This window comes from Tachyglossus aculeatus, chromosome 3 (genome assembly GCF_015852505.1).
Source record: "Tachyglossus aculeatus isolate mTacAcu1 chromosome 3, mTacAcu1.pri, whole genome shotgun sequence".
NCBI classification, from domain to species: Eukaryota; Metazoa; Chordata; class Mammalia; order Monotremata; family Tachyglossidae; genus Tachyglossus; species Tachyglossus aculeatus.
The window spans coordinates 76120219-76145480 of record NC_052068.1 but is presented as its reverse complement, the minus strand read 5'-3'; the positions used below and the strand labels follow the sequence as shown (position 1 = coordinate 76145480).

Below are 25262 nucleotides of genomic sequence, written 5' to 3'. Positions count from 1 at the left end.
AGTGGTCAAAAGCCAAAGAGTTGAGAGTAAGGCCCAGTGAACAGGTTAGTTTGAGAGTGGAAGGAAATAGCAGATAAGAGAGAAGGAGCTGATAAAGTATATTAAAGTCAAAGATCAGGAGAGGAAGGGTTAATCTTTGAAGGATGTTGCAGAATTGGAAAATTTGGGAAGAACAGTATTTGAGCAAAGTGATCTGGGCGATAGAGAGAAATATAGACTGGAGACAGGAAAAACTAGAAGCAAGGCGCCCAAGGAGGAGACTAATATACTAATCTAATTTTTTAATATGACAAACGCCTGGACCAAGATGGTGACTATATGGATGCAGAGATAGGGGCAGATCCCAGATCTGCTGTGGAGGAAAAACTGAAAGAATTTAGTCACTGAGTAAATATGAGGTTTAAGAGAGACAGAGGAGTCAAGCCTAATATTAAGGTTGCAGGTGACTGGAAGGATGGTACTATTGTCAATAGAGATGCAAAGGCTAGGTGGAGAAAATGATTTGGGATGAAGATAAGTTCAGGTTTAGAGATATTCAATTAATCAATCCATGGTACTTACTGAGCACTTTGTTAGGAGCACTGTAGTCAGCACTTGGGAGAGTACACTAGAGTAATAATAATAATAACGATGGTATTTGTTAAATTGTTACTAAGTGCCAAGCACTGTTCAAAGTGCTGGGGTAGATGCAAGGTAATCAGGTTGACCCACGTGGGTTCTCACAGTCTTAATAGAGAAGCAGCATGGCTCAATGGAAAGAGCACGGCCTTTGGAGTCGGAGGTCATGGGTTCGAATCCTGGCTCCACCACAAGTCTGCTGTGTGACCTTGGGCAAGTCACTTAACTACTCTGAGCCTCAGTTACCTCATCTGTAAAAATGGGGATTAAGACTATGAGCCCCATGTGGTTCAGCCCCAAGGTTCAGTGCTTGGTCCCCTTCTGTTCTCGATCTACACGCACTCCCTTGGTGACCTCATTCGCTCCCACGGCTTCAACTATCATCTCTACGCTGATGACACCCAGATCTACATCTCTGCCCCTGCTCTCTCCCCCTCTCTCCAGGCTCGCATCTCCTCCTGCCTTCAGGACATCTCCATCTGGATGTCTGCCCGCCACCTAAAGCTCAACATGTTGAAGACTGAACTCCTTGTCTTCCCTCCCAAACCTTGCCCTCTCCCTGACTTTCCCATCTCTGTTGACAGCACTACCATCCTTCCCGTCTCACAAGCCCGCATCCTTGGTGTCATCCTCGACTCCGCTCTCTCATTCACCCCTCACATCCAAGCCGCCACCAAAACCTGCCGGTCTCAGCTCCACAACATTGCCAAGATCCGCCCTTTCCTCTCCATCCATACCGCTACCCTGCTCGTTCAAGCTCTCATCCTATCCCGTCTGGACTACTGCATCAGCCTTCTCTCTGATCTCCCATCCTCATGTCTCTCTCCACTTCAATCCATACTTCATGCTGCTGCCCGGATTATCTTTGTCCAGAAATGCTCTGGGCATATTACTCCCCTCCTCAACAATCTCCAGTGGGTACTAATCAATCTGCGCATCAGGCAGAAACTCCTCACCCTGGGCTTCAAGGCTGTCCATCACCTCGCCCCCTCCTACCTCACCTCCCTTCTCTCCTTCTACAGCCCACCCCGCACCCTCCGCTCCTCCGCCGCTAATCTCCTCACCGTACCTCGTTCTCGCCTGTCCCGCCATCGACCCCCGGCCCACATCATCCCCCGGGCCTGGAACGCCCTCCCTCTGTCCATCCGCCAAGCTAGCTCTCTTCCTCCCTTCAAGGCCCTACTGAGAGCTCACCTACCCCAGGAGGACTTCCCAGACTGAGCCCCTTCCTTCCTCTCCCCCTCGTCCCCCTCTCCATCCCCTCCATCTTACCTCCTTCCCTTCCCCACAGCACCTGTATATATGTATATATGTTTGTACATATTTATTACTCTATTTATTTATTTATTTATTTTACTTGTACATATCTATTCTATTTTGTTAGTATGTTTGGTTTTGTTCTCTGTCTCCCCCTTTTAGACTGTAAGCCCACTGTTGGGTAGGGACTGTCTCTATATGTTGCCAATTTGTACTTCCCAAGCGCTTAGTACAGTGCTCTGCACATAGTAAGCGCTCAATAAATACGATTGATGATGATGATGATGTGGGACAACTTGATCACATTGTATCCCCCCAGCGCTTAGAACAGTGCTTTGCACATAGTAAGCGCTTAACAAATGCCATCATCATTATTATTATTATTATTAATCCCCATTTTACAGATGAGGTAACCGAGGCACAGAGAAGTTAAGTGACTTGCCCAGTCACACAGCAGACAAGTGGCGGAGCCGGGATTAGAACCCACGACCTCTGACTCCCAAGCCCATGCTCTTTCCACTAAACTATGCTGCTTCTCACTAGAATAAGTGAACACAATCCCTACACTCAAGAAGCTTGCAGTCTAGCAAGGGAGACATTAAAATAAGTTACTGTTAGCCCCCAGCTCTTAGTACAGTGCTTGGCACATAATATGCACTTAAATACCACCACTTTCATTATTATTAACTGAATATAAGTGTTGAGATTAAGGTACTGATGGGCCACGTGGAGATATCTTAGAGGCAAGAGAAAATGAAAGATTGCAGAGGAAGTGAGTGGATGGGATTAGTGAGCTAGAGTAAGAAGACATCTACATAAATCAGTCAATGGTATTTATTGAGCACTTACTCTGTGCAGAGCACTGTACTAAGCACTTGGGAGAGTACGGTACAGTAGAATAAGTAGACATATTCCCTGCCCACAATGATAGCTAAAGCCATGGGAGTGGACAAGGTCCCCGAAGGAGTGAATGTAACAAGAGTACAGAAGGGAACACAGAAAAAGGATACAGGAGAAGAGGGGACAAGGGGATATCTAGAGGAGCAAGAGAAAAATGAGGTAAAGCCAAAGGTACATAGTTATTTCTAGGAGAAGAGAAAGGCCCACGGTGCCAAGACAACTTCAAGATTGTGAGCCCGTTGTTGGGTAGGGACCATCTCTAAACGATGCCACTTTGTACTTCCCAAGCGCTTAGTACAGTGTTCTGCACACAGTAAGTGCTCAATAAATACGATTGAATGAATGAATAAATGAACTGAGGCCAACAATGACTGGTATACAGTAGAGCCTGTTAGATTTGGCAAGGAGGAGGTCAGTGGTGACCATGGAGAAGGGCAACAGGGCCAGAAACCAGATTGTAGGGGGTCAGGAAGGGCGTTGGAGAAGAAGTGGAGGCAGCAGATGGATCAATACAACCCACTAGAGGAGTCTGGATGGGCAGAAGAGCAGGGAGATGGGACGATAGCTGAAGGATGCAGTGGGATTCAGTGAACTCTTTTAGTATAGGGGAGATAGGAGCATGTTTGGAGGCAGAACAGAAGGAGCAATTAAAGTGTGAGAGGTCAAAGATAGCACCAGTCAGCGAGGGAAGAAGAGTGGATGCGAATGTTTTTAGAAGATGAGATGGGTTGAAGTCAGAGGCACAGGCAGAGGGGGTAAATTTTAAAAGAAGGCAGGAGATATCCTGATGAGAGATCGATGTTGGTGGGATGAAGGGGAGCCTTAGGGGAGCTAATTCTTGATGGTTTCAAAGTAGTTGGGTAGATGGGGACACTTGGAACTTCAGGAGGGAGTTCACGTTTGGCCTAAAAGAGTAGCAATGGGCACAGGAGTTGATGAGGAATTAAAGAAAAAGTTATACCTTAGACTAAATAACCCCTCTCATGCCCCTTTCCAACGTAAGAAGTCTTCTCAACGGCTCTAAAGCATTACTCCCTAGTTCCATTTTGTGTTCTTTCTCAAACTGAGTAGTTGGCCAGGGAAAAATAAGAATGCTAGGGAAAGTAAAAATTAATTTTAAAGAAAAAAATGTAAGTTTTTTCCTATTTGCAACATGGCTTTTACTAGTCCAAGGGAAAGAAGAAACGCCATTACCATATGAAGAACTGTTGAAGAGTTCAATATTGAAGAAAGCGTAGTCCCCGTTGGTCATTCCTTGTCGATGTGCAGTTAGCATGATGCTTCTGATAGTGTCACTGTTGGCGCACATTATCACCACTGGGAGAGGAAAATGGAAATGAAACATTAGACATTGATTTTGAGAATTTCAGCAATAAATTTTTGGCCACAGATCAGACATAACAAACTGGGCTTGTCCTCTGCTTTTAAGCACAGAGATATAATTTAAGCACAGAAACAGCGTGGCTCAGTGGAAAGAGCCCGGGCTTTGGAGTCAGAGGTCATGGGTTCGAATCCCAGCTCCACCACTCGTCAGCTGTTTGACTTTGAGCAAGTCACTTAACTTCTCTGAGCCTCAGTTCCCTCATCTGGAAAATGGGGACTAAGACTGTGAGCCCCCCGTGGGACAACTTGATCACCTTGTATCCCCCCCAGCGCTTAGAACAGTGCTTTGCACCTAGTAAGTGCTTAACAAATGCCATAAAAAAAAATTAAAAAAACATTTGATATATTTAAGGAACACGGAGGCTTTGTTCCTTTTTCATTTAATTAAATAGGCAGAAGAAACACAAAGCATTGTTGAATTCCATGTAGGACAGTGACTGTGTTTGACCTAATTATCTTGTATCTATCCCAGAGCTTAGAACAATGTTACCACATAGTAGATTCTTGACAAATACCAAAGTTATTATTATTATTTGAAACAAGATGGTTCTATTTGAGAAAGACACAAAGAATGTTGCAAGTTGCAAGCATTTTTCAATGTAATTCTTAGGCTCTTCTATACAATTGGCTAAGAAGGTTCAAGGTCTCATCCTACATTCTCATTCATTCAATCGTATTTATTGAGCACTTACCGTGTGCAAAGCACTGTACTAAATGCTTGGGAGAGTACAATATGACAACAAACTGTCACATTCCTGCCCACAACGAGTTCCCAGTCTAGAAGGGGAGCTCCCAGTCTAGAAGGGGAGACAGACATTAATATAAATAAATAAATAGCAAATATATGTAGATAGAAGGGGATTTTACATGGTAACTTACAGGACTGAAGTAAGTTCCCTCTGAGAGCCTCTAGAAGCCTACAGTACAGTGAGCTTAGCTCTTGCTTGCACTCCCAAGAAAATTTGCAGAACCGATTAGTGGAAAATCAGACATCAGTGTGGGAGGCAGAGCTGTGATGATAATAATGATAATGATACTCTGCTAATAATGTTATTTGTTAAATGCTTGCAGTCTAGTATGTATTGGGTAGATGCAAGGTAATCAGGTTCCCACATTGGGCTCCCAGTCTAGGTAGGAGGGAGAACAGATATTAAATCCCCGTTTTGCAGATGAGGGAAGTGAGGCACAGAAAAGTTGTGACTTACCGAAGGTCACACAACAGACAAGAAGCAGAGTCTGGATTAGAACCCAGTCCTCTGACTCCCAAGCCTAACTCCCATGATGATTTGAAGCTGTTCACTACGCAGATGACAGGGAGTTTATGTAAATACTATAGCATTTACTGTAGGAGAGCTGCACTCCAATAAGATATACTTTTCCACAAAGGATCAGTTGGAGTTAAGGTTGTCCCTGTGTTTGTGTTTGTGTGTGTGTGTTGACTGGGGACCGGGGGGGAAAGGGGGATTCCAAATTGCCATTTTCCAGTTGATTGGGTCCCTAGAGAACAAGATAATTAGTCTATGAAAGAAAGGCAGGAACTGTGGATGTAACAGCCATGTGTTATAATGGGTGACAGCCCTGGGAAATGTGTAGGTGCTCTCAAAGAGCATGACTGCTGAAAGTTCTAATAAAAATATAAGGCTGACCATGCCAAAAAGCTACCACACCAGCTGAACAATTACTAGATTCCCAGAGATATTTATTATATAGAACATCTTAATTTCATGTCATGTCACTTCCTTGACATTTCCTATTAGAAAAGTGTTTGATTACCAAGAAAAGGGGCTTGAAACATGAGTAAAAACTTCAAGGAGTTGAGGATGGGTCTATGACTGAGGGAGGATGGCTGAATTACACCAAATTTCCAAGTTCTTCACAACTAGATTTAACCAACTTGATTATTCATGGACTGATTAACAGCCATGATGAGGGTATGACACATGCTAAATCCTTAGGAACAGTCCTGAGCAGAGTCCTAAATATGTAGGAATGAGGAAGAGAGGACAAAGGCAAATACATATGTGAGGTAGGAGGAGGCTTAACAAGAATTTATACTGAGTGCTTACTGTTAGCAGAACACAGTAGTAGGTGCTTGGGAGAGTATAACAGAGGTAGAACATACAATCCTTGCCCTCAAGGAGTTTACAACCTAATGGGGAAGACAGTCACAAAGACAGAAGAGGAAGAAGAGAATGAAGGATGAATATGTGGCCAGGCGAGTAGTTAAATAGTAGTGTGTTGATCTCTACATCCTAAAGTACCACAGAAGGCCATGTATAACTTCTCATCTACACTACTTCTTTTCCCCCAGCTCCCATAATGGATATTTTGGACCAGCTGATCTTGTACAACATTCTAAAAGCAAGTAGAGCTGCCCCTTGCCAGTCACTGGGGTCAGACCAGGGCTGATTTCAGACAGCAAGTAAGACAACCATCCCAAGGGTGCACGGCAGGGAGGTGGTAACAGCAATTACAACTTTGAAAGTGTCCAGCCCCTTGGAGGGAGTGCCATGGGAGTAGGGATCTGGGAGGAGAATGCCAGGGCTCTAGACCAACAAGAGAAGTCTGGAAAAACTCTCTAGGCTCAGGGGTTCACAAGGATTTCCTCATAAGGTCACTGCATGCGATGGAACACAATATTTCAGTTACCTCATCTGTAAAATGGGGATTGAGATTGTGATTTTCATGCGGGACATGGATTGTGTCCAACTGATTAGCTTGTATCTCCCCTAGTGCTCAGTACAGTGCCTGGCATATAGTCAACACTTAGCAAATACCATTGAAAAAAATGCAGTGGAAAACAATGATATCATTCAGAATGTCATGTGTACAATGCAGCGTACTGTAATGACATGGTACAGAATGGAAGGGGAAGGCAAATTTTTCTCTGCCCCAGGGAAGCCAAAGGTGTGAAAGTGACCACCTTGAGAAGTAACATGGCCTAGTGGATAGAGCACGGGCCTGGGGATCAGAAGGACCTGGGTTCTAATACTGCCTCCGCCACTTTTCTGCTGTGTGACCTTGGGCAAATCACTTCACTCCTCTGTGCCTCAGTTAGCTCATCTGCAAAATGGGGATTGAGATTTTGATTTTTCACATGGAACATGGACTGTGTCCAACCTGATTAGCTTGTGTCTAACCAAGTGCTTAATATAGTGCCTGGCACATAGTCAACACTTAACAAGTACCATTAAAAAAAGAAAAAAACTGGCCCAGTTAGATTCCTGAAAGTTTCCATGGTTGATTCATGGGACAAGTAATAATAATAATAATGGCCATTAATTAAATGCTTACTATGTGCAAAGCACTGTTCTAAGCGCTGGGACTCATCTGTTCCATTCCACTGAGGAGCTTTACTTCTCTTAATGGTTCTCCCAGCAGGTTCCACCCCAAAATGCCTCCTCACAAAAGCCACCTCTCTCCCATGCTAAACTGTCCAACAAGTCCACTTTATTTAAAAATAAAATCACTTTCCTTGGCCTCTTCTGAAACTGCCCGCTCACTTTTCACCCAGAGGCCAAGATGGAGGGCAGTGAAACAAGGAGGAAAACAGTAGCCTTTAAACCAGATCTGAACAACATTAAACACCACCCAACAGGAACACCAACTGGGCAACTGGGCCAGCAAGCTGACACCCAGCCAACAAAGGCAAAGTTTCTCAACCCTGTGTTCTATGCTGGCCAAAACGGGATACTTGAGTCCTGGTGAGTGAGCAAAACTCGTAGTGTAGTCGGGCAAGGATTTATTTTGGCCTATGAGCAGCACTTTGCTGGGAAAAGGCCTTCTGTCTCCCTGCATGCAGGTACTGTGGCTGAATTCCGCAGGATTTACTGAGTGATCTAAACTACACGGGCACTATTTTGCTGAAGTCTGCTCAATTTGGCCCAAACCTATAGAGAATCTCTGGGTCACCCTGACACCCCTTCAACTACCACCACCATCCCAAACCACCACAGATCCATCACATTCCCCTCTGAACGCAGTTGCTGCTTAAAAGCTGTGGGATTTGGAGACAGGAGCCATGGATGAGGGAGACTTAGTCCTGCAAATCTAAATACCACACTTAGAGGTGTCAGTGCCAAATCTGGGCTGGGTAGGAGAAGGGAGAGGGGACTAAACAAGTAAGAAAGTCGACACTTCTAGCTAAAGTGGGGGTTTGGGGATATTCATTATCCAAGTTATCTCCACCTCCTATTAACCTGGAAAATCAAGAGCTGACTGGAAAATCTGTACACAGTTCTATGTGGGGATTAGGCAAACTCTCCTTCCCAGAGGATGGAACAAGGTGGAATGGAATTTAACTGCAGCAAGAGGGACTGAGGTTAGACATAATGGAAATGTTTTTGGTGGTAAAGGTTGTGATACTGATGATTTATGAATAGAGGCTATGGAATCTCTTCTTAAGGAGAGTTTAGGAAAAGTATAAGCACAGGAGAGCCGTTAGGGCAGACCTGATATGTCTAGACACTAGCTCCAAACATTATATAGTCAAAAGTTAGTGTGTTGTAAATTTTTAGTCTTTTCGAGTGGAATCTGGGATTGTACTTCATGGCATTTTCACATAATCTAGATTTTAGATATGTCCTCCTACTCTTCACTTCCCCCATTAAGCAGTAAATTTCACAATAATCTGAAAATACAGGGAATTTAGCAGTATTATGAAGTATCGCTAAGTGCAGTCATTACTGTTAGAAGATGTATATCTGCCCTCTTAAATTCATAGGAATTGTCTCCAACAGGTAATCCTTTCCTCAAATAACTTCTTTTTAAGTATTCCCCAAGATTTTTAAGTTATTTATTTGAAGAATAAATTCTCCAGGTGAACTTTTTCTATTGCATGGGTGATCGTTTGTGACAGGTTTCACAGCAAAAGTAAACGTGTCTATGCGATAAAAGGAAAATTCTGTTCTCAAATGTTTACTGATCATGCTCTGATTATTACTATAAACATGAAACTGTTTGGGCTTGTTCTTCAAGCTGTGGAGTCTCATGTTCTTATCAGCATAAATCTCAGTTATAATAAAGTCCTTACAACTTGCATTCAGGAAAAAAGAAAACAGGTTATGTGATATTATTTCCCAAGAGGCATACTATTTTCAAAATAAATGATGAACATCATGTTTCTATGTGGACACTCTAGACGGCTGGCTAAAAAAAAAACCCATTAAAAAATCCCGGTATTTTGGTAAATTAATTGTTAGAAACCCCTAAATTCCCCAGTGTTTTGCAAATAATCAGTTTTTCTTTTAGAGTGAACAAGCAGCCTCTTTGAGCTGCAGTACAAGCTGGCAAATTTTGCAATGTCCATTTTAATGTGAGTAATTTTACTTACATTTAATACGCATTGATGTAGACAAGAGATTTGAAACCCCTCAGGCTAATTCTAAAAAATAAATAAATAAATAAAAATATATCTCCTGACTCCAATCCTGATGATTAGAAAATTTAGCCTCTGTTCTACAGTTAGCATGTATGCAATGCTTAATAACTTACACTAATAATCTAAGGGATTTTTTTTAACTTTATGCTAATAAATGTGCAGGTTTAACCATGTGTAAAAAAAGAAAAAAACTGAGCCCCCTAAAGTAGCTTAAAAAAGCAAACCATATATGTTTCGGTTTCCTTGTCGAAAAATGTATTTTTATTTTGTTTTACTGTAAAAATCTAAATGCACTCACCTGAGTATGTTTTCTGATTTTAAAAGCTAACACTTTACAAATCAAACTTTTTTTTTTTCATTTGACACAGGTCCTAGTTTTCATTGTACAGAATGAACTTTAACATTAGTTCTTTGCTCTTTTGGAGATTCAGATATCTACAATACCAGTTTTATGTTAAATAAGTTTCTTTAAAAGGCACTGGAGTGCCTATCATCCTCAGAAGGGGAGGCAATGCAATCGGTAACAAGTTAAGGCTATTCATATGTAATTTGTAGTTTTCAATGATGAAAATTACTCCAAGATACAGTTTTAATTCAAAGGCAATTTTTTCCAAGCTGTTGTTCTGAAAAAAAGGGGTGGGGGGTATTCCTGGAGACTTGTAAGAGTCACGAATTCCTGAAAGCTTCCCTGATGATTTTGCTATTTAGGCAATCATCCTCCATAAACGGTCTAAAAGAAGAATTGCTTTATCTGAGAGCTCTGAACACAGTTCATTTGTTGAAATCATGCAGGCTAGAGCAGAGACCAACTAGCTACGGTAAAACTTATCAGCCTCTCTCTCGATCCCAAATCTGAATTAAATAGGATGGTGTGGAGAGGAGTATCTCTCAGAGTTTTTTTAAAAATCAGATTAATATATAACAATGTTTTAACAGGTGCCACTCAGATGTGCAAGATAGCACCCCCAATGTGTGAGCACACCGCCTCTCTCTTTTTGAATCTTTTGAGGCCAGAGGGAATGAATCACACATCCCCCCACCCAACGCTATCCCCACCCCCCGAAAGAGGATGAGGAAGGAGGTTCCGCGCTGATTTTGAAGGTTAAGCGTTAAATCTGGGTTAAACAAATGTGTCTTCACTTAAACTCTCCTGCGGGGAGGTGGGGAGAGGGGGCTCCTGCCATGCAAAGTCTTGCAGACAAATCCATTATATAGGGGGCTTTCCAGGGGCAATGCACCACCCCGATGCCAACGTTTACTTCTCAGAGCAGTGGCTTTGTAATCAACTGTCCTTTCTCCCCAGCTAAAGATTCAAGTGGGAGGAAAAACCCCGCGGGAATACACAGGCCCAGGCTGTCGGAGTTACACGCTCTGAAATAATCCTGGGTGGGAGAAGACAGCTCCCATCAGTCGGCAATGTCTTCTTTCCCTCTTTTCTGTCTCCGCCAAGAGCCTTTTCTCCCCTTCATTCAATCGTATTTATTGAGCGCTTACTGTGTGCAGAGCACTAAACTAAGCGCTTGGAAAGTACAATTCGGCAACCGATGGAGACAGTCCCTACCCAACCACGGGCTCACAGTCTAGAAGGGGGAGACAGACAACAAAACAAGACAAAACAAGTAGACAGGCATCCTTAGCAGCGTGGCTCAATAGAAAGAGCACGGGCTTGGGAGTCAGAGGTCATGGGTGCTAATCCCGGCTCCGCCACTTGTCAGCTGTGTGACTTTGGGCAAGTCACTTAACTTCTCCGTGCCTCAGTTACCTCATCTGTAAAATGGGAATTAAGACTGGGAGCCCCACGTGGGACAACCTGATCACCTTGCATCCCCACCAGCGCTTAGAACAGTGCTTGGCACATAGTAAGCGCTTAACAAATACCATTATTCTTATTATTATTAGCATCCCTTTGTGAGGCTCCTGTGGGGAGTAGCCCCATCCGGGCCCTGGGAGTCAGTCACTTGGCTCACTCTCTCCCCCTCTTCCCCATCTCCGCCCCCCAAAGACAGAAGACCCAGGGAAATCCCATCCGCGCGCCTCGCCACGTCTGCACCACCTGAGTGTAATAATAATGATAATAATGATGATGATGGTATTTGCTAAGCGCTTACTATGTGCCAAGCACTGTTCTAAGCACTGGGATAGATACAATGTTATCAGGTTGTCCCACGTGAGGCTCACAGTCTTAATCCCCGTTTTACAGATGAAGTAACTGAGGCACAGAGAAGTGAAATGACTTGTCCAAAGTCACCCAGTTGACAAGTGGTGGGGCCGGGATTAGAGCTCACTACCTCTGACTCCCAAGCCGTGGTCCCAAGCCCAAACCCAAGCCAAACGTCTCCCCAAACCCTTCCCCATTCTCTACTGCCTTCCCCCAGCCTAGATACGGGTTCTGAGCTTTCAGCCCCCAACCCTCACCCCATCTTTCAGCGCCCCCACTCCTCCGCAAGTCCATCCTCCAGGCCATAGCCCCCGCCCATCCATCCCTCCATCCCCCCTGCCCATCCATGCCTCCATCCCTCCCTGCCCATCCAACCGTCCATCCCTTCTGCCCAGCAATCCCTCCGTCCCCCCACCCATCTATCCCTGCATCCCCCCGCTCATCCATCCCTGCATCCCCCCGTTCATCCATCCCTGCATCCCCCCACCCTTCCATCCCTCCATCCCCCCGCCCTTCCATCCCTCCATCCCCTCTTCTCGTACATCCCTCCATCCCCCTTCCCATCCATCCCTCCATCCCCCCTGCCCATCCATCCTTCCATCCCCCCCGCCCATCCAGTCCTTCATTCCCCCGTGCACATCCAACTGTCCATCCCCTAGGCCCATCCATCCCTCCATCCCCCCCATCCAACCCTCCATCCCCCCCATCCATCCCTCCATCCCCCCTGCCCATCCATCCCTCCATCCCTTCCGCCCATCCATCCCTTCATCCCTCCCGCCCATCCATCTCTCCAACCCCCCGCCCATCCATTCTTCCATCTCCCCTACCCATCCAACCGTCCATCCCCTCTGCCCATCCATCCCTGCATCCCCCCGCCCATCCGTCCTTCCATCCCCCCCGCCCATGCATCCCTTCATCACCCCTGCTCATCCATCCCTTCAGTCCCCCCTGCTCATCCGTCCCTCCATCCCTCTCTATCATCCACCTCTCCATAATAATCATAACAATGATGATGGCATTTATTAAGCGCTTACTATGTGCAAAACACTGTTCTAGGCGCTGGGGAGGTTATAAGGTGATCAGGTTGTCCCACGGGGGGCTCACAGTCTTCATCCCCATTTGACAGATGAGGGAACTAAGGCCCAGAGAAGCGAAGTGACTTGCCCAAAGTCACACAGGTGACAGTTGGCGGAGGCAGGATTTGAACCCATGACTTCTGACTGCCAAGCCCGGGCTCCTTCCACTGAGCCACGCTGCTTCTCACGCTGCTTCTCCATCCCTCCAGCGCCCCACCCCCCGAACCCCCAGCCCTCAGCCCATCGTCCCATTGCCCCCCAGCCCCTGCCCCAGAGACATGTGGACATGTGGGCAGCGTGGCTTAGGGGCAAGAGCACGGATTTGGGAGTCAGAGGACGTGGGTTCTAATCCCGGCTCCGCTACTACTCTGCCGTGTGACCTTGGGCAAGCCACCTCACTTCTCTGTGCCTCACTTACGACATCTGTAAAACAGGGATTAAAAGTGTGAGCCCCATATGGGACAACTTGATTACTCCGTATCTACCCCAGCGCTTAGAACAGTGCCTGGCACATAGTAAGCGCTTAATAAATACCATCGTTGTTATTATTATTATGTGGGCATGTGGGCGAATGCCCTGGCCTAGTGGCGCCCCTTTTTCCACGCTACATCCCCTTTCTCCGGGGGTATTTCTGGCTCCACTGGCGGGCGGGTGGGGGACTGGGAGGGAGATGGTTGGTGGGCGGTGGGAGGTTCAGGGCACGGGGGCAGGAGGAGCGGGAGAGGGAAGGAATGAAGGCCCATGCTTTTTATGGCATTTATTAAGCGCTTACTATGTGCAAAGCACTGCTCTAAGCGCTGGGGAGGTTACAAGGGGATCAGGTTGCCCCACGGGGTGCTCCCAGTCTTCATCCCCATTTTCCAGATGAGGGAACTGAGGCCCAGAGAAGTTGAGTGACTTTCCCAAAGTCACACAGCTGACAGTTGGCGGAGGCAGAATTTGAACCCATGACCTCTGACTCCAAAGCCCGGGCTCTTTCCACTGAGCCACGCTGCTTCTGCTTCCAGGCGAGAAGCACAAACTCCATCTCCCCTTCGGTCCAACGTTTTTGCGGAAGTGGGAGAAGGGACACTAGACACACTTCAATATCTAGTAGGCGGGAATGACCCAGGGAGACAGCTTTTCTCTCCTTGCGGGCTCTTTCTCCCGCTCTCCTACTCAGGGGTGTGGCCCCCCTCAATCAATCGATTAATCAATCAATCAATCATGTTTATTGAGCGCTTACTGTGTGCAGAGCACTGTACTAAGCGCTTGGGAAGTACAAGTTGGCAACATGTAGAGACAGTCCCTACCCAACAGTGGGCTCACAGTCTAGAAGGGGGAGACAGAGAACAAAACAAAACATATTAACAAAATAAAATAAATATAATTATTTATTCTACCCTCCACCCCTGTACCCCTGCCCCAGTCCACACCTGCTCCGAATCCCTATGGTGCTGTGCAGCAATAATAATAGTAATAATAACAATAATAATAATAGCGGTAGTTATTAAGCGCTTACTAAGGGACAAGCACTGTTCTAAGCGCTGGAGTAGAAACAAGGTAATCAGGTTGTCCGACTTGGGGCTCCCTGTCAATCCCCATTTTACAGGTGAGGTCACAGAGGCCTAGAGAAGTGAAGTGACTTGCCCAAGGTCACATAGCAGACAAGGGGTAGAGCCGGGATCAGAAGCAGCGTGGCTCCGTGGAAAGAGCACGGGCTTGGGAGTCAGAGGTCGTGGGTTCTAATTCTGGCCCCGCCACTTGTCAGCTGGGTGACTTTGGGCAAGTCACTTAACTTCTCTGGGCCTCAGTTACCTCATCTGTAAAATGGGGATTATGACTGTGAGCCCCCCGTGGGACAACCTGATCACCTTGTATCTTCCGCAGCGCTTAGAACAGTGCTTTGCACATAGTAAGCCCTTAACAAATGTCATTATTATTATTATTATAACCAGCAGAGTAATAATGGTGGTCTTTGTGAAGGGTTCACAGGCCAAGCATTGCCCTAAACGCTGGGGCAGATGCAAGATGATCGGACAGAGCATTTGACCCACATGGGGCTCACCCAGGGCCTCCTTGCCCCACGCGAGGTGTAACACCTTTCCCTAAACGGTCGGTCCCCTTTCCCACTCGAGGCCCACAGCCAGGACAGACTGCGCAATTCGCCCCCTTCCCTGGGGGACGGAGGATGAGGAATAATAATAGTAATAATAATAATAACGGTATTTGTTAAGCGCTTACTATGTGCCAAGCACTGTTCTAAGCGCCGGGGTAGATACAAGGTAATCAAGTTGTCCCACGTGGGGCTCGCAGTCTTCATCCCCATTTTCCAGATGAGGGAACTGAGGCCCAGAGAAGTGAAGACTGTGAGCCCACTGTTGGGTAGGGACTGTCTCTATATGTTGCCAACTTGTACTTCCCAAGCGCTTAGTACAGTGCTCTGCACACAGTAAGCGCTCAATAAATACGATTGATGATGATGATGATGATGATGAAGTGGCTTGCTCAGGGTCACACAGCAGACAAGTGGAGGAGGCGGATTTAGACCCCAAGTCTAGAGAAGCAGCGCGGTTCAGTGGTAAGAGCAGGGGCTTGGGAGTCAGAGGTCATGGGTCCTAATCCCGACTTCCTCACATGTCAGCTGTGTGACTTTGGGAAAGTCACTTCACTTCTCTGTGCCTCAGTTCCTTCATCTGTAAAATGGGGGTTAAGACTGTGAGCCCCACGTGGGACAACCCGATTACCCTGTATCCACCCCAGCTCTCAGAACAGTTTTTGGACCATAGTAAGCGCTTGACAAATACCAACATTATTGTTGTTATTATTATTATTATTATCATCATCATCATCATCATTATTAAGTCTTCTGACTCTGAATCCCGGGCTCTTGACACTAAGCCACGCTGCGTAGAAACTGGCTAATACACTCCCCTGACAGTTCAGGGGTCCCGCATGTCTCCTCCCACCCCCACCCCCATTCCCGCCAAATTCCTCCTCGCGGGACGCGTTGGAGAAGGGGATGCGCGTGGGGCGGGGCAGGAATAATAATAATAAAAATAATAATAATAATAATGGCATTTGTTTAGCGCTTACTATGTGCAAAGCACTGTTCTAAGCGCTGGGGAGGTTACAAGGTGATCAGGTTGTCCCACGGGGGGCTCATAGTCATAATCCCCATTTTACAGATGAGGTAACTGAGGCCCAGAGAAGTGAAGTGACTTGCCTAAAGTCACACAGCTGACAATTGGAGGAGCGGGTTTTGAACTCATGACCTCTGATTCCCAAGCCCGGGCTTTTTCTATTGAGCCACGCGAGCCTGGATTGCAGGGAAGCACGTGCAGGAATCCCGGCTAAGGAGGCTCGGCTCCCGCAGCGTGGCTTTGTGGAAGGAGCACGGGCTTGGGGGTCAGTGGTCGTGGGTTCTAATCCTGACCTCGCCACTTGTCAACTGGGTGACTTTGGGCAAGTCATTTAACTTCTTTGGGCCTCAGTTACCTCATCTGTAAAATGGGGATGAAGACTGTGAGCCCCACATAAAACAACCTGATTACCTTGTATCTACCCCAGCGCTTAGAACAGCGCTTGGCACAGAGTAAGCGCTTAACAAATACCAACATTATTATTATTATTGCTATTATTATCATTATTATTATTATTATACGGCGTTCCGGGACAGCGGTGGGAGCCAATTTAGAAATGGGATTTTAAAGATGACTTTTTTTTGGGGGGGGGGGGGCGGGGGAGTTGGGGACCATACATGAAGGAGAACAAAACTCTAAAAAAAAAAAAAACCCCAAAAGATTTTGGAGCTCTAGCGCGATTCGGGGCTAGGGAAGGTGGATAGGTTGATAGCTTTTATCAGCACTCGTTTTTAATCCTCTCGTCATCCCTGGGAAATAGGGAGAGTCATACTACGGGTAAGAAAACAGCGTGGCTCAGTGGAAAGAGCCCGGGCTTGGGAGTCAGGGGTCGTGGGTTCTAATCCCGGCTTCGCCACTTGTCAGCTGTGTGACTTTGGGCAAGTCACTTGACTTCTCTGTGCCTCAGTGGAAAATGGGGATTAAGACTGTGAGCCCCAGGTGGGACAACCTGATCACCTTGTATCCACCCCAGCGCTTAGAACAGGGCTTCGCACATAGTAAGCGCTTAACAAATATCATCATTATTAAGCGCTTAGTCCAGCGCTTTGCACACAGGAAGCGCTCAATAAATACGATTGAATGAATTGAATGAAACATAGGCTCAGAAACGTGAACCGACTTGCTCAAGATCTGAGATGAGGTTTCATCTCCTCATCTCCTGATGAGGTTTCCACTACACGTTGCCTTCCAGCGGACGGGAAGGGGGCGTGGAGGAGGAAAACGTTGTGTGAATGTGTGTGTGGAGGGGTGGGGGGTGGAGAAGGGGAGTTGTAGTAGAACATCATCATCATCAAGCATATTTATTGAGCGCTTACTGTGTGCAGAGCACTGTACTAAGCGCTTGGGAAGTACAAGTTGGCAACATATAGAGACAGTCCCTACCCAACAGTGGGCTCACAGTCTAAAAGAACATGGTACAAATCAAGCCCAAGGCCCCCTTTCCTCATTCCCTTCTCTGCCTCCCCCAAACCAGAGATCCCACAGCTGCCCGGGGGATGGAAGGCAGGGATACACCGACACCAGGGAATTGTTAGAAACACAAAACACAAATCCCTCTTCGCCTCCCCTCCACCCCACCGTGGGACCGGAGAAACCTTTCTTCCCCAGGACTGGGAGGAGGGAATAGGAGGGAGGCGAGGTAGTGATGCTATTTGTTAAGCACTTACTAGGTGCCTAGCACTGATCTAAGCACTGGAGTACATACAAGATAATCAGGTTGGACACATTCCCTGTCCCACCTGGGGCTCCCAGTCATTTCATTCAATCGTATTTATTGAGCGCTTACTGTGTGCAGAGCACTGTACTAAGCGCTTGGGAAGTACAAGTTGGCAACATACAGAGACGGTCCCTACCCACCAGCGTCGTAATCCCTATTTTACGGATCAGGTAACTGAGGCAAAGAGCAGTAAAGTGACTTGCCCAAGGTCACACAGCAGATAAGTGGTGGCGGAGCCCGGATTAGAACCCACGTCCTCTGATCCCCCAAACGCGTGCCCTTGCCACTTGGCCATAGGTAAGGGATGGAGGGAGGGATGGAAGGAATAGGAGGGAGGCGAGGAAGTAGGGGAGGGATGGAGGGCCAGGGGGTGACAGACAGAGGTTGGAGGGGGAAGGAGGATGGAGGAATAGAGAATCGGGGAGAATGGGAGTCGGGGGAGCGATAGAGAGCGGTGAAGGAATAGGAATAGAAGAAGAGAGTGTTAGACGCAGGAAAGGGGAGGATAATAATAATAATAATAATTGTGATTTTTGTTAAGCGCTTACTATGTGCCAGCCAGGGTTGGTAAGCGCCAGGATGGATACAAGCCATGAGGGCTCTGGGATGGAGGAGGTGAGCAGCAGGAGGGATGCGGGTGGGGGGAGGGAGATAATAATGATGGCATTTGTTAAACCCTTACTATGTGCGAAGCACCCTTCTAAGCGCTGTGGGGGGGATACAAGGTGATCAGGTTGTCCCACGTGGGGCTCACAGTCTTCATCCCCATTTTACAGATGAGGGAATTGAGGCCCAGAGAAGTGAATTGACTTGCCCAAAGTCACACAGCTAAGTGGCAGAGCCGGGATTAGAACTCATGACCTCTGGCTCCCAAGCCCGGGCTCTTTCCACTGAGCCACGCTGCAGGGAAGGATGGGCATTAGGGGACCGAGGGGATGGGAACCATGAAAGCTGGAGGGGAGGGAATAAGGGCGGATGGTTGAAGGGAAGGAATAGAGGGAAACGGGTGTTGAGGCGACGGGGGAGGAAGATGATGATGATGATGATGGCATTTGTTAAGCACTTACTATGTGCCAAGCACTGTTCTAAGCGCTGGAGTACATACAAGGTCAACGGGTTGTCCCACGTGGGGCTCACAGTCTTCATCCCCATTTTACAGATAGGGTAACTGGGGCACAGAGAAGTTAAGTGAAGCAGCGTGGCTTAGTGGAAAGAGCCCGGGCTTGGAAGTCAGAGGTCATGGGTTCTTATCCCGACTCCGCCGCTTGTCAACTGGGTGACTTTGGGCAAGTCACTTCACTTCTCTGCGTCTCAGTTCCCTCATCTGTCAAATGGAGATGAAGACTGTGAGCCCCACCTGGGACAAACTGATGACCTTGTATCTTCCCCAGCGCTTAGAACAGTGCTGGGCACATAGTAAGCACTTAACAAATACCATTATTATTATTATTATTATTATTATTATTATTATTATCATTATTATTATCAAATGATTTGTCCAAAGTCACCCAGCTGATAAGTGGCAGAGAGGGGATTTATTCATTCATTCAGTCGTATGTATTGACCGCTTACTGAGTGCAGAGCACTGTCCTAAGCGCTTGGAAAGTACAATTGGGCAACAGATAGAGACAATTCCCTACCCAACAACGGGCTCCCAGTCCAGAAGCGGGGGGAGAGACAGACACCAACCAAAACTCCCCAGCCCAGGCTCTTTCCACAAAGCCGGGAGTCAGAGGTCATGGGTTCAAATCCCTGCTCTGCCAATTGTCAGCTGTGTGACTTTGTTCAAGTGACTTAACTTCTCTGGGCCTCAGTTCCCTCATCTGTAAAATGGGGATTAAGACTGTGAGCCCCCCGTGGGACAACCTGATCACTTTGTAACCTCCCCAGAGCTTAGAAAAGTGCTGTGCACATAGTAAGCGCTTAATAAACGCCATAAAAAAAAGGCCACGCTGCTTCTCGCTAAGCCACGCTGAAGGGGAAGGAAGGATGGGAGAGAGCCCGTGGTTAGGTATTGATGGTCTCTGTCTGTTGTCCAATTGTACTTTCCAAGCGCATTTATTGAGTCATATTTATTGCGCTCTTACTGTGTGCAGAGCACTGTCCTAAGCGCTTGGAAAGTACAATTGGGCAACAGATAGAGACAGTTCTCTACCCAACAACGGGCTCACAGTCTAGAAGAGGGGAGACAGACACCAGAACAGAAGAAGTAGACAGCCTATAAGCTCATTGTGGGCAGGGAATGCGTCTACTTATTATGTTGTACTCTCCCAAGCGCTCAGTCCAGTGCTTTGAACACGGTAAGCATTCAATCAACACGATCACGGGCTCGGGAGTCAGAGGTCATGGGTTCTAATCCCGGCTCCACCGCTTGTCTGCTGTGTGACCTCGGGCAAGTCACCTCACTTCTCTGGGCCTCAGTTCTCTCAACTGGAAAATGGGGATGAAGACTGTCAGCCCCCCGTGGGACAGCCTGATCACCTTGTAACCTCCCCAGCGCTTAGAGCGGTGCTTTGCACATAGTAAGTGCTTAACAAATACCATCATCATTAGTAATAGTAGTAGTAGAAGCAGTGTGGCTCAGTGAAAAGAGCCCGGACTTGGGAGTCAGAGGTCATGGGTTCAAATCCTGGCTCCACCAATTGTCAGCTGTGTGACTTTGGGCAAGTCACGTAACTTCTCTGTGCTTCAGTTACCTCATCTGTAAAATGGGGATGAAGACTGTGAGCCCCTCGTGGGACAACCTGATCACCTTGTAACCTCCCCAGCGCTTAGAACAGTGCTTTGCACATAGTAAGCCCTTAATAAATGCCATTATTATGATTATTACAGAGAAGCAGCGTGGCTACGTGAAAAGAACCCGGGCTTGGGAGTCAGAGGTCAGGGGTTCTAAGCCCGGCTCTGCCACTTGTCAGCTGTGTGACTTTGGGTAAGTCATTTAACTTCTCTGTGCCTCAGTTATCACATCTGTAAAATGGGGATGAAGACTGTGAGCCCCACAGGGGACAACATGATGACCTTGTATCCCCCCCAGCTCTTAGAACAGTGCTTTGCACATAGTAAGCGCTAAATAAATGCCATTATTATAATTATTATAGAGCAGTAGCATGACTCCATAGAAAAAGCCCGGGCTTGGCAGTCAGAGGTCAGAGGTTACTTCATCTGAAAAATGGGGATGAAGACTGTGAGCCCCCCTTGGGACAACCTGATCACCTAGTATCTCCCCTAGCGCTTAGAACAGTGCTTCGCACATAGTAAGAGCTTAACAAGTGACTGTTCCCCCCCTTCTAGACTGTGAGCCCCCTTCTAGACTGTGAGCCCCGTTATTGCGTAGGGACCGTCTCTATCTGTTGCCGATTTGTACTTCCCAAGCGCTTAGTCCAGTGCTCCGCACACAGTCAGCACTCAATAAGTACGATTAAATGAATGAATGATCATTACTATGATTGGAGAAGCAGCGTGGCTCAGTGGAAAGAGCACAGGCTTGGGAGTCAGAGGTCATGGGTTCGAATCCCTAATCCACCACTTGTCAGCCGTGTGATCTTGGGCAAGCCACTTCACTTCTCCGTGCCTCAGCTCCCTCATCTGTAAAATGGGGATGAAGGCTGTGAGCCCCCCGTGGGACAACCTGATCACCTCATATCACCCCCAGCGCTTAGAACAGTGCTTCACACATAGTAAGCGCTTTATAAATGCCATTATTATGATTATTATTATAGAGAAGCAGCGTGGCTCCGTGGAAAGAGCCCGGGCTTGGGAGTCAGGGGGCAGGGGTTACCTCATCTGTAAAATGGGGATGAAGACTGTGAGCCCCCCGTGGGGCAACCTGATCACCTCGTATCCCCCCAGGGCTTAGAATAGTGCTTTGCACATAGTTAGCACTTAACAAATACCATTATGATGATGATCATCATCAGAGAAGCAGAGTGGCTCAGTGGAAAGAGCCCGGGCTTTGGAGTCAGAGGTCGTGGGTTCAAATCCCAGCTCTGCCACTTGTCAGCTGTGTGACTTTGGGCAAGTCACTTAACTTCTCTGGGCCTCATTTCCCTCATCTGTAAAATGGGGATGAAGGCTGTGAGCCCCCCTTGGGACAAGCTGATCACCTCGTATCCCCCCCAGCGCTTAGAATAGTGCTTCGCACATAGTAAGCGCTTGACAAATACCATTATTACTATTATTATGATAATGATGATGATTACGATGGATGGGCTATGGATCCCTAGGCCCTTCCGTGGGTCCCTTCTCCCCGGAATGACCGTTACTATTATTATTATGATGATGATGATGATTACGATGGGCGGGCTATGGATCCCTAGGCCCTTCCGTGGGTCCCTTCTCCCCGGCATGACCGTTACTATTATTATTGTGCTGATTATGATTACGATGGACGGGCTACGGATCCCTAGGCCCTTCCGTGGGTCCCTTCTGCCCGGCATGACCGTTACTATTATTATGATGATGATGATGCTTATGATCGACGGACTACGGATCCCTAGGCCCTTCCGTGGGTCCCTTCTCCCCGGCATGACCGTTACTATTATGATGATGATGATGATGACTTTTAGACTCCTTTTAGACCCCTTTTAGACTCTCCCCCTTTTAGACTCTCCCCCTTTTAGACTGTGAGCCCACTGTTGGGTAGGGACTGTCTCTATATGTTGCCAATTTGTACTTCCCAAGCGCTTAGTCCAGTGCTCTGCACACAGTAAGCGCTCAATAAATACAATTGACGATGATGATGATGATGATTACGATGGACGGGCTACGGATCCCTAGGCCCTTCCGTGGGTCCCTTGTCCCCGGCACGACCGTGCCCAGGCCCCAAACCTCCATCTCACCGATCAATCAATCAATCAATCAATCGGATTTATCGAGCACTTACTGGGTGCAGAGCACTGTACTAAGCGCTTGGGAAGGACAAGTTGGCAGCGTGTAGAGACGGTCCCTGGCGATCGATCCGGCTGCCGAACGGGTCTCTGTATGTTGCCAATTTGTATTTCCCAAGCGCTTAGTCCAGTGCTCTGCACACAGTAAGCGCTCAAGAAATACGATTGACGATGATGATGATGATGATTACGATGGACGGGCTATGGGTCCCTAGGTCCTTCCGTGGGTCCCTTCTCCCCGGCACGACCGTGCCCAGGCCCCAAACCTCCATCTCACCAATCAATCAGTCAATCTGATTTATCGAGCGCTCACTGGGTGCAGAGCACCGTACTAAGCGCTCGGGAAGGACAAGTTGGCAACGTGTAGAGACGGTCCCTGGCGATCGATCCGGCTGCCGAACGGGTCTCTATGTGTTGCCAATTTGTCCTTCCCAAGCGCTTAGTCCAGTGCTCCGCACACAGTAAGCGCTCAAGAAATACGATTGACGATGATGATGATTACGATGGACGGGCTACGGATCCCTAGGCCCTTCCGTGGGTCCCTCCTCCCCGGCACGACCGTGCCCAGGCCCCAAACCTCCATCTCACCGATCAATCAGTCAATCGGATTTATCGAGCGCTCACTGGGTGCAGAGCACCGTACTAAGCGCTCGGGAAGGACAAGTTGGCAACGTGTAGTGACGGCTGCCGAACGGGTCTCTATATGTTGCCAATTTGTACTTCCCAAGCACTCAGTCCAGTGCTCTGCACACAGTAAGCGCTCAATAAATACGATTGATGATGATGATTATGATGGACGGGCTACGGATCCCTAGGCCCTTCCGTGGGTCCCTCCTCCCCGGCACGACCGTGCCCAGGCCCCAAACCTCCATCTCACCGATCAGTCAATCAATCAATCGTCTCTATTGAGCGCTTACTGTGCGCAGAGCGCTTACTGTGCGCAGAGCACTGTACTAAGCGCTTGGGAAGGACAAGTTGGCAACGTGTAGAGACGGTCCCTAGCGATCGATCCGGCTGCTGGACGGGTCTCTATATGTTGCCAATTTGTACTTCCCAAGCGCTTAGTCCAGTGCTCTGCACACAGTAAGCTCTCAATAAATACAATTGATGATGATGATGATGATGATGATTACGATGGACGGGCTATGGGTCCCTAGGCCCTTCCGTGGGTCCCTTCTCCCCGGCACGACCGTACCCAGGCCCCAAACCTCCATCTCACCGATCAATCAGTCAATCGTCTCTATTGAGCGCTTACTGTGTGCAGAGCACTGTACTAAGCGCTTGGGAAGGACAAGTTGGCAACGTGTAGTGACGGCTGCCGAACGGGTCTCTATGTGTTGCCAACTTGTACTTCCCAAGCACTCAGTCCAGTGCTCCGCACAGAGTAAGCGCTCAATAGAGAGGATCGACGATGACGACGGACGGGGCAGAGGGGGGCGGGGGGGGGGGCGTCCCCGGGTGCGGCTCACCTCTCTCGCCGCCCTGGATGTAGCGCACGATGTCGTCGGCGTCGAGGCCCCGGCTGTCGTCGAAGCCGTAGGCGGAGGTGCGCAGGCCCTGCTCCTGGAAGACGTGGTGGACGCCCTCCAGGGCGAAGAAGCAGTTGCGCTCCAGCCTGTCGTCGCTGTAGACCAGGCTGGCGCCGGCCCACTGGTGCTGGCGGCAGAGGGCCAGCAGCATCTCGCCCAGCTTGGCGTAGGACGGGGCCACGCGGGTGAGGTGCGAGTACTCGCCGTCCTTGCGGCTGAAGCCGGCGGCCAGGGCGCCCGCCGACAGCATGGGCAGGTCCCAGTGCGACGCCAGCCGGGCCACGGGCGCCGCCGCGTACTCGCACACGGGGCCCAGCAGCAGGTCGGGCTTGGCCCCGCCGGCCGCCGCCACCCGGTCCACCAGGCGGAACAGGGCGCCGTTGCCGCAGGCCGAGTCCTCGTAGGCCACCTGGAAACGGTAGCCGGCGCCCTCCACGCTCCGCAGGGCGTACTCGATGGCCGGCCGCACCCGGCCCAGGGAGAACAGGTACGCGTCGTCGCGGGGCAGCAGGACCAGCGCGTCGATCCGCCTCCCCTCCTCCTCCTCCTCCTCCTCCTCCTCCTCCTTGGCCTTGCCCCCCGGGGCCCCCGGCCCGCAGCTGCCCAGCAGCGCCCAGCTCAGCACCGCGCAGGACGACACGCTGAGCAGCAGGAAGGGGGGCATCGCGCTCGGCTCCGACGGCTGCCTCCGCTCCCCTCGGCCCGGGACGCTCCCTGCCCCTGCCCTCGACGCTCCCCGAAAAAACGGGAATCCCCCGGGCCCCCCCCCCCGCCCTTGCCCTCCCTCCTCTCTAAAGACGGGGTTCCCCCAACTTGGTGCGAATCCCACCCAAAAAAAGACAGAAAGAATCCACCGGTTCTATATCTATGTCCCTGTGCTAGTCTCCTTCCCTCCTCCCTAAAGACGGGGTTCCCCCAGATTGGTGCGAATCCCACCCAAAAAAAGACAGAAAGAATCCACCGGTTCTATATCTATGTCCCTCTGCTAGTCTCCCTCCCTCCTCTCTAAAGACGGGGTTCCCCCAGATTGGTGCGAATCCCACCCAAAAAAAGACAGAAAGAATCCACCGGTTCTAGATCTATGTCCCTCTGCTAGTCTCCCTCCCTCCTCTCTAAAGATGGGGTTCCCCCAACTTGGTGCGAATCCCACCCAAAAAAAGAGAGAGAAAGAATCCACCGGTTCTATAGCTATGGCCCTGTGCTAGTCTCCCTCCCTCCTCTCTAAAGACGGGGTTC

At 48.6% G+C, this 25262-nt stretch overlaps 1 protein-coding gene across 2 annotated transcripts in view; it reads right to left on the bottom strand.

The window, feature by feature from the left end:
* NPR3 (natriuretic peptide receptor 3) overlaps positions 1-24690 on the bottom strand; it is an 80818-nt gene extending 56128 nt beyond the window's left edge. For both annotated transcript variants that reach the window (XM_038744148.1, XM_038744149.1), the window contains exons 1-2: positions 23967-24690; positions 3970-4092 (exon numbers count right to left, since the gene is read on the bottom strand). In XM_038744148.1, the coding sequence (XP_038600076.1) occupies positions 3970-4092; positions 23967-24690 (847 nt within the window). The remainder of the gene's footprint in view (positions 1-3969; positions 4093-23966) is intronic.
* Between the last annotated feature and the right edge of the window lie 572 nt (positions 24691-25262).